This window comes from Rhinatrema bivittatum, chromosome 13 (genome assembly GCF_901001135.1).
Source record: "Rhinatrema bivittatum chromosome 13, aRhiBiv1.1, whole genome shotgun sequence".
Taxonomy (NCBI): Eukaryota; Metazoa; Chordata; class Amphibia; order Gymnophiona; family Rhinatrematidae; genus Rhinatrema; species Rhinatrema bivittatum.
Window position 1 is genome coordinate 80,228,713 of NC_042627.1, and position 16,036 is coordinate 80,244,748.

Here is a 16,036-nt window from a genome sequence, read left to right on the forward strand (position 1 = left end):
CCCCTAGCCCCGAGTCGGGCGCCACGCTCCCAGCATCCGGCCCCGCCCCTCGCGCTGGACCCGACGCGTCTACGTCAGGGAACGTCCCGCGTCGGCTCCCCCCCGCGGCAGGGCGTGGGCGGCGCCACCCGAGCAGCGTCCCGTTCCCATGGCAACCCTCACGCGCCTCTAACACGGAGAATGTGCGCCCGGGAGCGGCCCCGCTGATCCGCGAACCCGAACCCCGGAGACGCCCGAGCTCGAAGCCCGCGGCGCGGACCCTCCCGTCCCGGATCCTCCTCCGCGCCACCATGGCGGGCTCCCGCAGCAGCGACAGGGATGATGTGGGACACATCCTGGTGCAGGTAGGCTTAGCCACGAACCCTCGCGTGCCAGCGCCTTCTTGGGCCCCGCTTTGTATCCCTTCCTCGCAGCCACTAGGAGGATGGCTGAGCCACCCTGGCCTGGAGCCCCAGGCTCCCACAGAGCAGTGAGCTGAGCGGACAGGGGGGCGTTTGCTTTCATCGTTCTCAGCTGGCATGTTGTGCATTTCAACTTTCCAGGTGCAGGACGACCTGCAGCAACTCAGAGAGCAGGTGGTGCATTTCAACGTCCAGGGAGAGGGCGAGAAGGTGGACCTCTATGCGCTTGAAACTGCCATTCAGAGAACCGAACTGGGACTCAGGGTAGGTAAAGAGAAGAGCCATGTATTTCCTGCCATTCTTTCCACCAACCCCCTGAGAGAATGGGGATGCATTCACATCCAGGGCTCACCCATATTTCTACATAGCTGCTTATGTGAGCCATTAATTTAACCCCAGGAGCATAACTCGCCTTACTGGGTCAAACTACTACTACTGTTGTTATTAAACATGTATATAGTGTTACAATGTGTTTGTGCAACATTGTAGAGAGACATAGAAGAAACAGTTTTTGCTCTGTGGAGTTTATAGTCTACTCAAGGCAGACAGATGTTGAGAGAAAATAGTCAGTGGGGGGTAGGAAATGGCAGTGGAGGAGAAGGGCACAGATAATAACAGATAAAAACATCAGAATATACAGAGCCACAAAAAAGACTAGATCATTGTTAATATGGACTAGAAATTGTGACTTGATAAAGGTCTACTTCTGCATACCACCTCCTATAACCAATTCCTACTGTTTATTTGTTGTTACAGTTATGAATGTCACTTTGTAAACTGTTGTGATCTATAAATGGAATGATTGTATATAAAATGTCTAAATAAAATAGCAGCTTGCATGAGGAATGGTGTTCAGGAGGAGAAGAGGAACAAGTGAGAACAGAGTGTCTAAGAGTAGATGTTGATCTTCAGTATCGAAGGCAGCAGATACTGTAGATCAGGAAGGATAAGGACTGAGTAGAGGCCATTGGCCTTGGCCGAGAGGAGCTCAATGGAACTTTTGTCAGGCACGCTCAGTGGAAGGAAGAGATTGGAGTGCACCAATAATAGTGTGAGAAGTCAAGGCACTTCCAAGTAGTGTGGGTGCAAAGGGGATTAGGAAGATGGAACCATAGCAGCGCAAGTAGAGCCCAGTGATGTGTATTTGAGGTGTGATTGTGATCTCTGCATGCTTGAAGGCAGTGGCAACTGTTGCGGTGCAGAGTGATAGGCTGAGGATGTGACAGATGAAGGGGATGACCACAAGAGAAATAGGAATTGGTCAACAAGTAGATAGTTTGGAGGACATATGAAGATGGGCAGTTTCCTCCTCTGTGATTTTGTGTGAAGTGGGTGGAGAACTCCAGATTAATCTGGTGAACCTTATTGTAGAAGCAGTCAGTCGCAGTATGGGTTGAGAGAGTGAAGGGGAATGGAAAGGGACCTGGTCTGAAGAAAGAAGGGTGGCAGGAGTTGCAGGTAAGGCTGGGTTTCCTGGTGGGTGTAATTGGTAAATTGAAAGAAGTGAGCAAGATTTTGAATTGCCTGAATGGGATTTTCACTAGAGATGTTCTACAGAGAGGGTACAGGAATGTGGGGGACAAGGCTTAATTTGTGGGGGGAATGCCCTGGAATGCAGTTCCGCTACTTCTTTTCAGACTTGAGAGGTAGAACAGCAGGGGTGTTTGCTCCAGCCCTCCCCCTTCAGGCAACCTGCACTAAAGAGGAGGAGAGAGTGTGCATCTGGAGCAGCTGCTCTACTCCCTAATCCAGCTCCTGTTGTTCCCCCTTCTACAGGGAACCGGAGAAGGGGGTGATACTGAAGCAGCTGCTGCAAAGCAAAAAACAGATACACAAAAAGGGGTTGAATTAGCACATGTTTGAAACTTACGAGAAACAGTGCCAGTCATCCGGGTTTTAACTCGGCCTTGATAAGCACTACAGCTCACAAGTTTCAAACTTGTACTATTTCAGGGCTTTTTGTGTCTGTTACCCAGGGCTTAATTTCTAGGTGAACAATGCAGAATACCTCCAGCACGAAAGGAGAAGGAGAGTAGAGATGGCACTGTAAACTGGTTCTGGTTCTCCGCAGAGCAGAGAGTGTTGGAGCTCCTTATCCTGAGAAAAGAGCCATGTGGCTGGCTTGATTTTTGTGTAATTTCTTGGCCTGAGGTAAAGCCCTTAGACGGATAACTTATTCTCCTAAGTTAGAGCTACCCAGCCCAGCACTAGTTTATGAAGTCTTCAAGAATCCAAGAAAGCTGTACTCCTGTCTGTCCCAGATCCCCAAATCATGCCAAAGTGTGTTAATCACGGTCAGTCTCCTCATCCGGTCTTAATTTGTATTTTACTTTGTAAAAATAAAATTGTTTTCTGATACTTGTTGCATCTGCTTAATTTCTCTGGTTCTTTCAGCTTAGTGACCAGTGCTGGGATGAGGGAAGGGGAAGAGACAGTGGGCAGCCTGGACCAGGAAGGAGGAAACCCGAGATAAGGGAAGTGGGACATCCCACGTCCTTCTGACATTGAGCCCTTCTAATCCCTAATTTCCTCATATGGGAAATGAATAGAGATTATCAGAATGGCCCTGTAGAAATCTATAGTGCAACAGCACTTTCAGTACTGAATGCACTTCTGGTCGCCCAATCTCAAAGATATAGCAGAACTAGAAAAGGTGCAAAGAAGGGTGACCAAAATGATAAAGGGGATGGAACAACTCCCTTATGAAAAAAAAGGCTAAGCTGGTTAGGGCTGAGAAGTCCCTAAGCATAGTTGAGTTTACAAAGGGATTGGACAGGTTCCTGGAAGAAGACTCCATAAACAAGTTTTGCCAGATTGGAGAAAGCTACTGCTCATTGCTTGGAGCAAGCAACAGGGAATAGATCTGTTCTCGATGATTCTAGAGATTTGGATTGGCCACTGTTGGAGATAGGATGCTGGGCTTGATAGACCCTCAGTTTTATGTTCTTATGTCTAACCATTAATATAGTTCAAAAACCTTTTGAAATGAGGTTAACAATCTTTCAGGCAAGGGGATCCTTACGCATAATAGTTATTTATTGTCTATTCAGACTGTAAAAGATAATGACATGGATTCCTGGTCCCTGCCAAAAAGCATTTCCGTTCAAGTCTGAACACCAGGCAGCTTGCTTGGGGTGACACAGATTTCAGCCTTTCATAGCCCTCTGCTCTCCTCACCCGAGCGTGGGTCCATGTGACTTGTGGAACTCGGGTGTGCAGTGGAGATGGGGCCTGTCGCGTAACCTTCCAGAGCTCAAATGCAGACTGTAAGCTCTCTGGGAAGGGGGCATTGGTAGGTGAAGTAACTCTTTAAAGCACTGTGTGCACTGGTGCTGCTATGATTTATTATTTCTGGAAGGAGTTAATGACAGGGAGCAATCACATATGGTCGCTTGCCGCTTCAGTCTTCAGCTTCCCCAATTATAGTAGAGGAACGCATGCTTAGCCGGGACACAGTTAATGGTCCCGATCAAGCAGTGAAGGCGAAGCAGCTCTGGGTGGATTGTGTGTGCAGGAAGGAGAAAGGTGAGGTAAACTGGCAGGTTATGTCTCTTTGCTTTAATGCTATATTCAAAGCAATGTCCTTTCAGAGAGGCACTCGCAAGTATCTCTGAATGACTCTTTCAATGACTGAAACAGGCGACGTAATGCATATGTAACATTGTTTAAGTCGGTCCTGTCATTGATCCTCCATCAATCTGTGCCGGTTGGGGCTGGGTGTGCCCTGATGGGGAGGGGAGGGGGTGCTTAGGCCTAGGGAGCAAGGCAGCTGCTGCACAAAAGGATGCCCTGGGCATGAATTGCTATTGACAGCCACCCTTTTAGGCTTGCATGATGCCCAGGGAATGGTCCTGCTTGCCCACCCCTTGTGCCAGGCAGGGAGAGAAGATGGTTGCCAGTACTGTGATAGCTTCTGCCAGTGAGGTGGCTGACATGGGTACTCTGGGGGAGGAGAGGCAGTGAAGTGCACCAAAGGGGGGGGGGGGGAAGAAAGATCAGGGTAAGCGAGGGGCTGAACTGGAGAGATGACTGAGGACAACCTTAGGAAAGCTCAGAGCTGGCCTCTTTCCCTAGCTGCCTAATGCTCTACACTTTTTCACCAACAGAAACGTGCAGAAGAATACCTCCATTTCCTAAACACGCAGGTGCTCACGATCCCTCTGCTTACCAAGGAAACGCATGCTCCCCGGTAAGGAAAACGCCTTTCTCTGTTCTCACTTTCACATTTTGTTTTTACTGGAAAAAGAATGTGGCCCCTGTTCCGCTGGCAACGTCTGGGAGCTGCACTCCTGGGGTTCTTTCCTGCCTTCCCAGTCCTTCTGACCCCTTCCACTAAGAACGCAGTCTGAAGGTCAAACAGAAATCCTTTTACTGCAATGTGCAGTGCCGGGATCCATCCCCGTTTCTGTAGTCCAGTAGCTGAACTGGAAGCCTTTCCTGAGCATAAGGGTTTCCTGCTGACTCCTTCCAAGCAGCAGCTCTGAAGGTTGATCTCTCACGCCAACCAGAAATCCACTCTTCAGACCTTAGGACAAATCTTCACTGACATGCAAGGAGAACAGCACTAACTCCCCTTTCATGGTTCTCTCCTTCTCGAAAGCCTGAGGGCTCTGACTGTACTCGTAGGCACATAGAGGCCTGGGACTTAGGCATGTATGTAAAAAAAAAATGTGTACTTAAATTCTCTCGGCAGCACTACCTGCACCAAATAGCAGGTGTAACTGTGCGCACACAGTTTTGTTGGGAGAATTTTCAAAGTGAATTTATGAGTGTAAGTCCACTTATGTGTTTGCCAGCTAACCTGTGGATGGTGTTACATGATTACCCACTCAGTGTCTGTGAAGACTCATGCATACAATAAGGGACATCTAAACGATTACAGGTATGGGTTATAAGTATTGCACAAAATCAAGAGGATGTATGGTCCAAGGATCCTAACTCAAGAACTGTATAAATCTCCAAAATCCAGCGAGGAAGATTTCAGGGCACTGAACACACTGAGTACTCTTTGGCCTATGAATTTCACCCTAATTCCAGAGATGTGAATGATCTGCAAACATTGCACCAACTGTATAAATCCAGTGAACTTGATTTAGTGGAACAGCTCAGAGTAGTGATTTGGACTGGATAAATGTTGCAAAGGAAAACTGAAAACCTCTGTCTCAGTACTGTGGCAAAAAAGAATTGAGCAGGAAGGAAGATAAAATAGCTAGGGGTGGATGAAGGTGCACAAGCTACTGAGACCAATAAAGAATGCTAGAGGAGATTGTGCTGTTAAAGCACTTTTCAAAATCCATTTCAAAGAAAGATACAAGCTGTCACCTTGAAATTCCTGCACTCTCCTATAGTTTTGAAATGTAGACTGACCTGATCCAGATTTAAAACCATTTGGATATAAGAACTAGAAAACCTCTCCATGCCCATCAAGTAATCTTATAGAAATAGATTATACCTAATGGAACTGCTATCATTATGGGCCTTCGAGCATCCTCAGATCCAATACTCAACAAGTGCTGAAATAAGAAAGTAAATGGCCAACATCAGTCTCCATCCTCTCAACGAGTGGAAGGAATGAGTTAGAATTTACCAGCACGAGGGGAAAGAAGCAATAAACACAGGAAACCAATTGGCAAAAGCGCAAATAGAAATATATAGAGTCACTTCAGAAACCCCATGTGGATCCAAACTTCAGGAATGGCAATCGAGAGGTGAGCTTAAATCTCAGGATGAGAGACTGAGAATTGCAACCCAGGACCAGGCTCTGTGCTACCAGGTGTACAGAGCGGCACAACCGGGAGGGCAGCGGATGGTGCCCATATGGACGCCAGTGGCTTCCATCCCACTGTCGGCGGAAGAGGAGAGAGATCTACAAGTTGGTGGAAGGAGCTCACTTTGCAGCTTCTGCCATCCTCGCAGTAAACCCATGCAGTGCTAGCACTTCCTGTTTGCTCATCTCGTGCATCTTTTAGTGCCGTGAGGAGAAGCCACAGGAAGGACTTCAGCAGCAGTGCAAGCAATCTTATCCTCTCCCAAGGAGCAAGGCACAGCAGAAGAGGATTAAGACTCGTGGATCCTGCCTGTGTGTGTGACTGGGGGTATTGTGCATGTCGATGAGGGCCTGTCTGTCTGATGGAATGGGGGGGGGGGGTGTGAGAATGGAAACCTGCCCATGGGGGGGGGGGGGTGAATGGGAACCAGCATGAGGGGTGTCAATGGGAGCCTGCCTTAGAGTGGGGGATGGATGTCAAAGTATGACCGTCCTGTTCCCCCCCCCCCCCCCCCCACCACCACCACCACCACCACCACCAATTCACCACCAGCTCAGGGTGACTGGAAATCAAGTTTTACAGATCTGAATCTGTACAGCCTGGAAGAGAGGAGGTGCAGCGGGAGATAAGATACAGACCTTCAGATACCTGAAAGGTTTCAATACTGCACAATCGTCAACTTTTTCCATTGGAAAGAAATCTGTAGAACTAGGGGTCATGAAATGAAACTCCAGGGAGGAAGACTCAGAACCAATGGCAGGAAATATTTCTTCACAGAGAGGGTGCTCGAGGGTGGGAATGTCCTGCCGGAGGAAGTGGTGAAGGCAAAAACAGTGAAAGAGTTCAAAGGGGCGTGGGATAAACACTGTGGATCCCTAAAGGTTAGAGGACAGGGATGAAGAAAAGCCTGCATGGGGGTGACTTGCTGGTGTGGTGGTTACTACCTTTTAACCAAGAAGCCTTCATACTGTTGATGCAAGTCCAACATTGCTCGCTGCTTCAGTGGCAGGGGAAAAGGAGAATGGGATTCAGAGGGCCCCAACGTTTACAGTCTGGGGAAACAAGCATGGGGGTGACCTGCACGGTGCGGCCGATACCATCATAAGCTTGCTGGGCAGACTGGCAGGACCATGCTATGTCCCTGTTTGAATGCTTGCAGTTAGTTCTGTTGTGTTGTGGGAATTTTACTCGGTTGCTGTCATTCACTTTACTCAAGGCTGTCCAAGGGCCTAACCCGCATTACAATGGGTCCTAATGCTATAGAGACCCCACGGCAGTGCAGGTCTTTCTATACAGCCGGTGGGGAAGGAGAACCTGGGGATGTATAGATTCTGCACCCGTGGATGAGGTAAAAGAGGTTCACGGGAGTGGGTCAACTTTGCTGGAGTAGGGCTCTCGTGTTTAAAAAAAAACAACCCAGAACTTGGGAGTGGAGCCCGCACAGGGCAGCAAAAGTGTTAGCACCGGCCCTGCATAGGAAGTGGATTACAGACGAGAAGGTTTATAGTCTGCAGAGAAAACAAATGGTAAAGCAGCTAGAAACAGAGAAACGTGACCGCAGAGAGACCATAGAGCCCCTCTAGTCTGCCTATCTACACCAACAATTCATTTCTACGGTCCCTGTCTCTACCACCGCCTCCAGGAGGCCGATCCATGCAGCCACCACCTTCACTGTACATAAATATTTCCTTAGATTACTCTTCATCTTCCCCTTTCACCCTCATTCCAGATCCTTTGAAAGAGACCAGCTTCCCGTGCATTGATATCTTGGAGGTATTTAAATATCTCTTGTCTCCTCTTAAGTCTCCCCCCCTATGCTTTAGAAGGAAGACCGCTGACCATTTCAGTGGCCTCCCTCTGGAGCGACTCCATCCTGTTTATATCCTTGTGAAGGTGAGGCCTCCAGAACTGTACTCAGTATTCCCAGTGAGGTCTCACCAGGGTCCTATACAGGGGCAGTATCACCTCCCTATTCTGCTGACCAGTCCTCTCCCTAGTTGCCAAGCATCCTTCTGTTTTGTACTGTCAACGTCTCCATCTATTTGGCCACCTTGAGACATCTGATATGATCACCCCTACATCCTGCTCTTAATTTGTGCTTAGAAGAATTTCACCCCCATCCTGTACCGCTGCCATAATTCTGCATTGTTTAGCATTAAATCTTAGCTGCCAGACCCTAGACCATTCCTCAAGCTTCGATAGATCCCTCTTCACACTTTCTTTTGATGACCTTTCCTGACCATGTCGTTAGACTGGTGCCGGAGGCACACCACTAGTAACGCCATCAACCACTAACCTCTTGTTGCCACCCAGTCACTTCAAAGCCCATACTAGATTGCTCAGTTTATTTACATCTAGACATAATTATGCCAAAGGCCTTACTGAAATTCAAATACGCTACATCTAGCACTCTCTGGTCACCCAATCCAAGAAAAACCTCACATTTGTCTAAGACCTACTTCTGGTAAAACTATTCCTCAGGTTCTCACAAATCTCGAGCTCAGCCTGCCTCTGGGGTCCTGCACATGGAACAGGAGCATTTCTAAGAATAAAGTTCTGGATTTTAATATCCAACCGAGAAGCTTAAATTTAGCTTCCATCCTGCACGTTCCCATGTCATTGGTACCCACATGCACTACGACAATCACCTCCTCCCCAGCACTCTCTGAAATCCTATCTGGGCAATGTAGAAAGGCTGCCGCCTTCGCATAGGGCAGGCAAGTTGCCAGCCCCCCAGCTAGCTACAGTATATTTGTAATGATCTAATCACTAACAGTAATGGAAATCCTCTCCTTACCCTCCTGGAGATGCATTCTTGGTGCAAGAGGGTAAGAACACACAGAAGGCAGGGCCCGTTCTTCCATGGCTAGGTGATGCTGTCTCTTGCTCAGCATGGAAAGCTGACGACTAGATCTTCATCAGAGCACCATACAGGCCTCACACTGATGCATGAATACAGCACAGAGAGCTGAAGAGCATAAAACTGCTTTTTCAGCCAAACTACCAAAACGGACCTCAATCCATTTGCATGCATAAGTGGCTGTGTGGAGAGTTACGCTGCACACTTATATGAAATACTGGGTATTTCTGCCCCAAAAGGACCTGCATATTTGTAATGCAGGAGCATGTATTGTATACTTTCTCTACCCATTTAAAAAAAAAAAGTACGTGCAAAATAACTGTAACAGTTCACATGCGATGACCCAGAATTAAATGGCGAGCAGGCTTTTTGTAAAGTGGCCACACACACGGTTCTGTAAATTCCTGTTGCGCACGTACTTGGCATCACCAGTTTGCCAATACCTCCTCGAGTGCAGCCATCAGACCAGTCTGGGCGAGTCAATGAGCAGATGAAAGTGTCTGTGCATAAATCTCTTAGTAAATAGCAACTTGCACACAGACTTCTGAGCCCCGTCCTGGAACTCCCGAGTAGGAGAGTCCAAGTATTCCTATGTGCACGCGCCTCTATGCAATCCCCCAGGAATTCTGAACGTGCACATTTCTGTGCATAAAATGATCTCCCTAAAGCACGACTGCATCATGGACAGCGACAGGGCAGATATTCATCAGCCCCCCCCCATGTAGGTGTCACTAGGACCCATGCAACTTATTAGGCAGCAGACGCAAGTGCCCAGGGGGGCAAGCTGCAGAGGCCTCAGCCCCACTCCTCGGCTCCTGTCTGCTGTCAGGGATGTAGCGTTGTCCTTGAAGACCAGGGAAGCCTGTGCTGGCATGGAGAATGCTTTGAAAATACTTTTTTTTTTTTTTTTCTTTGTTTAAAATAATTTGCATTTCCAGAAGCAGCAGCGCAAACTTTGTCGTGGCACCAGTGTGCGGTTCTATTAAACTGTATTGCCTATTTGCTGACGTTATGAGCTCAGAAAACATCTGCCCCAGCAGTAAGGAAACAAAAGAGAACGCAACATCTCTTTTTACCCCGCTGTGCCAACATCTGAGCAGATGAGGGAGCGCAGAGAGAGGCGGGAAGCCGCAGTTACGCTTTGAATATAGATAGTGTCTCTGCCCCCCAGTGCATGGCAGGGACTGCTCCAGACTTGACTTGTGCTGCGTGACATTAGGAAGCCGGTACAGTGCCTCTTCCTTCCCAGACAGACCGCACTCCCTGCTGGGAGCAGGAGGAACTTCCAGGAGTGAACAAAGCCCATTCCCGGCTGCAATTCTCCCAGAGAGCCTTTCTCCTTATTGCTTTACAGCAGAGAACGGGCGTGTGCAGTTTCTTGGCTCTCATCAGGGAATCGCTTCCCATCCAGCTCTCATGAGAGCACCATCTATGCAGACTCCGGTACTACCCTACATCCTCTCGGCATGGCTGAGAGCGAAATGCAGCTCTCTGCCATCCAGCAGCTTTTGCAAAGGTCCTAATGTTATCATGCACCCAGCGGGGGTTCAGGTGATAGGGCTGACCCCTCCCCTCCCCCTCAGGGTCATCCTCCCCCTCATAGCTTGGATCTTAGTGCAGGCCTAGAAGCTGGGTCAGGGGATGGACTGTAGTGCAGCAGCCACCAGGTTATGGCTTATCTACTAAAACCATATTTATTGCACCCGGCTCTCTAATAACTGGGCTAAATTATTTCTGCCTTCTTTCTGTCTTAGGGGGCTTCATACGCCTGCTGCTCAGTTTGCCCAGAAGCCAAGTTTTCTCCCGCAGATGCCTGATAATAGACTGCAAGCTGTTCAGCCATTGAGCAAATCAGCCCATCTCTCTCCTGGCGAACAGGTCAGACATGTGATTCCATTATTTCTTGGAAAGGTTTTAAGGCTGCCTGCTCCTCTGGTTCTTGGGGCAGCTTCAGCCTTCTCTTTGCCCTTCCCTCTATAGACCTGCCATTGTTGGAGGCAAGGTTTGCCAGCTGTAATGCCCCCGCTGGCAGGCTGCACATTCTGGTCTGCCACAATGCACCCAGAAAGTCCCGTCAATCTGCAGGGAAACGTTTGCCCTGTACTGGGCTGAGGGTACAGCACCACAGGCTCATTTTAGATGTAAAGGGGGTGGTGGGAGCAGAAGGAGCCTCACTAGACCACAGGGATTATGTTGTATTTTGGAGAGGAGGACTTGGGGGGGGGGGTATTTTATACAAAGGTGAGAGGTTTGGGATGGGGCATCGCCAACCACTGATTTCTATTTTATGAAACATTTTGGCCCGCACTACCTTGAGAGGGGGAAGGGGAGAGGGTAAGCATTCAAATGTGCCGTACTAAGCAGCCCTTTCACCTTGGGGATTTCTTACTCCTACTCCTGCTAAAGAGAATGACGGGGCCACAGGCCCTGATTCCCTCTGTGGGGGGAGGGGGGCAGCAGAGTAGCACAAGAGGTCGGCTGATGCAAAATGTTAAAAGTGCTGGCAGCAGGGTGGGAAGCCCAACCTCAGCTGTGGCAGAAATGGGAGGAACTTTCTTGGTGAAAGGAGAGGGGATTAGGGACATGGAAGCTCCTTAAAAGCTCTGGCAGGAGGCGGGGGGATGAAGGTGGCCGCAGGGGAGGGAGGATGCTACCCAGCCCCTTTCACTTTGGCTCTGTTAGCTCAGGGGGTTTTGCCTGAGCTAAAATGCACAATATAGATTTGGGTTCTATGCACCCCACTACTGTGGCCATCTTGATTTGGTAAGAATACAATGTAATTAAGCCAATATGTAAAAAGTTGAAAACTACTAACATCAGGCTAAAGGCCCAGTGAGCTCTGCTCCGAATTACCAGCATGTCCTTGTTCCTTTGTCTCTGCCTGCTATCCTACCTCCGCTCCACCAGGGGATGGCCATGAACATACCCCTCAGGCTGACCAAGCTATTCTCTTTGCCTTGCACCACATCCACACTACAGTCCTATTTAGTCCTAACTCTCCCATGGCTCCTTGCTTCAGCCACTGTGGCCTTAGGCCTTTCCTTGTATCTCATCGTGGCCTTCTGACTCTAGGTTCCTTGGCCTTCTGTTTCCTGGTTCCCTTGCCCTGTGGCAATCCAGCCTTCTGTTCCAAGCCTTGCTCAGTAGCCTGCAGGCCTTCTGACCCTTCCCTGCCATGTGGCCTACCTTAGGCCTCTCTGCTCCCTTAGCTCTTCCTGTTTCTTGGCCCTGCCTGCCTTGCCCCTCGGGACTCTTGTTTCTGCTGCCTTTTGGGCATTCTGTACTCCATTTTCTGTGTAGTCCTTGTCCTGTCTTTCCCTAGTCTGTCTGCCCCAATTCCAGGCTTACCAGCACTCAGCTCCAGTGTTCCAGTTCCACCCTTACCTGCATCCACCTTCATTCTATTCCTGTGCTCCGTCCTCACTCCATTCCAGGAGGTGGTGTCTACAACACTCCCTCTCCAGCTGGAATGTGATGACTGCCCTAATGGAGGTTTTCTCTTGATCTGAGCTACCCAAGGAGATCCTGATGGATCAGAGAAACCCGTTCATCTCCAAGGTAATGAAACATCTTTGTGCCTTGCTCAAGGTAAAAACTCTGTGTACCTTGATATATCACCCACAGACCGATGACCTAGTTGAATGCTTCAGTCAAATGCTGAAACTAATTTTGTGGATAAAGACAGCAAGAACTGTGATGTATTGCTCCCTATATGCTGTTCACAATCTGCAAAGTGCCACAGAGCTCGATGGGGTTTTCCCTTTTTGAGTTACCTTATGGGAGGAAGCTGAAAGGAATCTGGGCCACAGCTCATGTATCTTGGAAAGACAAAGCGAACCCCAAGCAAAATTATGTTGACTACTTTCTTGAAGGGCAGGATCACCTAAAAAAAAAAAAGGCTGAGGAGGCGACCTGTCTATGCCTAGAAAAGGCTCAGGCTACCCAAGCCAGAGGTTACAATCGTCCCACGTTCCAAAGAGTATTCCAGTCGGGGGGGAAACCACGTCCCTGATCTCCTTCCATCTTCAGAAAGTAAGTTGTTAGTCCATTGGCAAGGACCCTATGAAGTTTTGGACAAAATAGGGCCTGTGGATTACAAAATAGCCCAGCCAGATAAATGAAAGAGAACTCAAATCTACCACATAAACCTTCTGAAGGAGTACGAAGTGATGCAAGAAAGAGAGTTTGATCCAGAAGCTGGACCTGACGTAGACTGAGCCCAGGTTCTTTTCTGAGAACAGCTGACTTAAAGCAGCTGGTAGAGTAAAATAAGGAAATCTTTTCAAACCTGCCAGGTCATACCCACCTGGTCATTACACCTCCTAGAGTTGTTGTGCGGCAATGACCCTATCGGATTCTTGAGGTGCCGCGTCTTTGAGACCGAAGCGAAGAAGATGCTCTGGCTTGGGGTTATAGAGGAGTCTAACAGTGATTGGTGCTCACCCATAGTGTTAGTGCTAAATCCAGATGGGAGCATAAGGTTCTGCATTGACTTTAAAAAGATCAACGAGGTCGGAAAACTCATCATGTACCCAATACCACAAATGGATGAACTGATTGAGCATCTGGGATCAGCACAGTTCATCTTTACCCTGCACCTTACAAAAGGATATTGGCAGTTACCCCTCATACCAGCAGCAAAGGAGAAGACTGTGTCCTCAATGCAAGGGTTTTTTGTTTTTTCATATACCATACTCCCATTTGGACTCCATAGCACCTCCACAACATTTCAACACTTAGTTGACCATTTGCTGTGCCCACATCAAGGCTACACAGCCACCTACTTGGATGACATTGTGGTGTACAGCCAGATTGAAAGACACATCCAGGCTATGCTAACCAATCTGAGGAAAGCAGGGCTAACAGCTAACCCAGGGAAAAGTCCAGTATCTTGGCTAATCCAGGGAAAGGGCAAGGTACATCCACAGACCCGGAAGATCAAGGTGATCACCTGGGTATATCAGTCCTGCAAACAAAAGTGAGAGCATTCCTAGGCCTTAGGGATAAGCCTCTGTAGTATACCAAATTACTTGGAGAAGGCAGAGCCTCTCACAAGACTGAAGTGTTACGACTGTCGCTGCCTGCCGTCTCCACTCCGCCCTCCTTACCTCTTTGGCGACTCCTCCCGCGGTTGATGGACATCTGCCTGCCGTCCTCTCCTGTGTCCCTGGTCCGGCTTGGGCGCTGCATTCCACCATGTTGTTCAGCTCCCATAGGGTGCACACGCCGCGCAGCCCTGCTTCTTATTCCTTCTTTGGCGCGAACCTCAAGGATGTCCCCCTGTGATGACATCACGCATCCTGGATACAAAAGCCTACTCTGTTTGCTAGCTATTCGAGTTAGCAAGGTGGTGATGGGACTCCTTACGGATGGGATTTGCTCTCCGTACCTAGCTACTCTGCCTCTCCTTAATTGGACTTACTCTATCGGGGTACCCACGCCTCGGGGGCCTTTCTTCTTTCAGGTCGCTGTCTGGAACCGGTACTCGCTCCTCGAGGGCCTGCCTCTACCCCAGCTTCTGTGTTACACAGCAGTTTCTCCAGGAAGGTGAGTAATCAACCAACGAGGCTCTATACCAGAACCCTGTGTATGCTCCACTGAACTCACTATCTAAGTTTCTCTCCACTACAGCACAGCTATTGAGGGATTGCTGTTCCAGTGTCCTGAGGGACTACAAGCCCAGCCGGGCTTCATCTCTACTCACTGCCACCTCTGCTGGCTTCCCAACTCTGTTTAATAAAGGATAATTCTGTGTTGTGTTGTCCAAAGCTGAGCCTGACCTGTGGCCCCTCACGGGACTTCCCCCTGTGGGTGTGGTCATCTGCCACAGTGTCCAAGGGTCCACCCAAAACCTTACATGAAGAAAGCACAAGAGAAGATCCAGTGGTCAGCTGAAGCAGAGAAGACCTCCTGGGCTCTGAAAGAGGCAATATGCTCTGAACCAGTCTTTATATCCAGACTTCACTGAAACTTTCATGGTGCAGACTGATGCCTCCGAAGGCCTGGGAGCAGACTTAGTCCAGGAGAAAGATGGCCAAGAACATCCTGTGACTTACATTAGCTGGAAGCTGATGTCCCATGAAAGGCATTACTCAAGAAGGAGTAGCAGCAGGACATTGGCTTGGCTTTGTCTGTGATTGTGTTTAACTTTTTATGATGTTTTATTGTAAACCACTTTTAGAGTTTATATAAATACATAAATAAGTTAGCTGGATAACTTTTATTTCTCGATATTCAGCAGGATGTTTATTCTGGTAAATTTCCCGGATAATTTATCTGGCTAGTTTTTTTGTTTTTTCAGGCTTTTACATATTTGCTTAATTACATTGTATTCTTACCGAATCAAGATGGCCACAGTAGTGGGGTGCATAGAACCCAAATCTATATTGTGCATTTTAGCTCAGGCAAAACCCCCTGAGTTAACAGAGCCAAAGTGAAAGGGGCTGGGTAGCATCCTCCCTCCCCTGCGGCCACCGTCATCCCCCCGCCTCCTGCCAGAGCTTTTAAGGAGCTTCCATGTCCCTAATCCTTCATCGCCTGCCGTGACTCCTGGTCCCCTCTCCTTTCACCAAGAAAGTTCCTCCCATTTCTGCCACAGCTGAGGTTGGGCTTCCCACCCTGCTGCCAGCACTTTTAACATTTTGCATCAGTCGACCTCTTGTGCTACTCTGCTGCCCCCCTCCCCCCACAGAGGGAATCAGGGCCTGTGGCCCCGTCATTCTCTTTAGCAGGGGTAGGAGTAAGAAATCCCCAAGGTGAAAGGGCACATTTGAATGTAGAATTAAGCCACTTCTAAGCTTTATCATGCACATTAAAACTTTACTATCTGGTCTGAGGCAGGCGTTAAAGCTTTGGGTGGGGACACCATGCCACACTATTTCCCAAGGCACCAGTGCATTCTGATTTGCATACATTGCTCCCTCATTTACATGTGGGGGGTGTACTGAGTTGCGCATGACCTTGTTACTGCGCGGGGTCAAGCTGTGCACTTGCATGGGTCAGCAGCC

The 16,036-nt window shown here is 48.7% G+C and overlaps 1 protein-coding gene across 1 annotated transcript in view; it reads left to right on the plus strand.

Moving 5' to 3' along the window:
- Nucleotides 1–47: 47 nt before the first annotated feature.
- Nucleotides 48–16,036, plus strand: part of LOC115074756 (IQ domain-containing protein H-like) — a 109,979-nt gene continuing 93,990 nt past the window's right edge. The window contains exons 1-4 of the mRNA XM_029574517.1: nucleotides 48–344; nucleotides 543–665; nucleotides 4,508–4,590; nucleotides 10,784–10,907. Coding sequence (XP_029430377.1) covers nucleotides 291–344; nucleotides 543–665; nucleotides 4,508–4,590; nucleotides 10,784–10,907 — 384 coding nt within the window. The 5' untranslated portion in view covers nucleotides 48–290. The remainder of the gene's footprint in view (nucleotides 345–542; nucleotides 666–4,507; nucleotides 4,591–10,783; nucleotides 10,908–16,036) is intronic.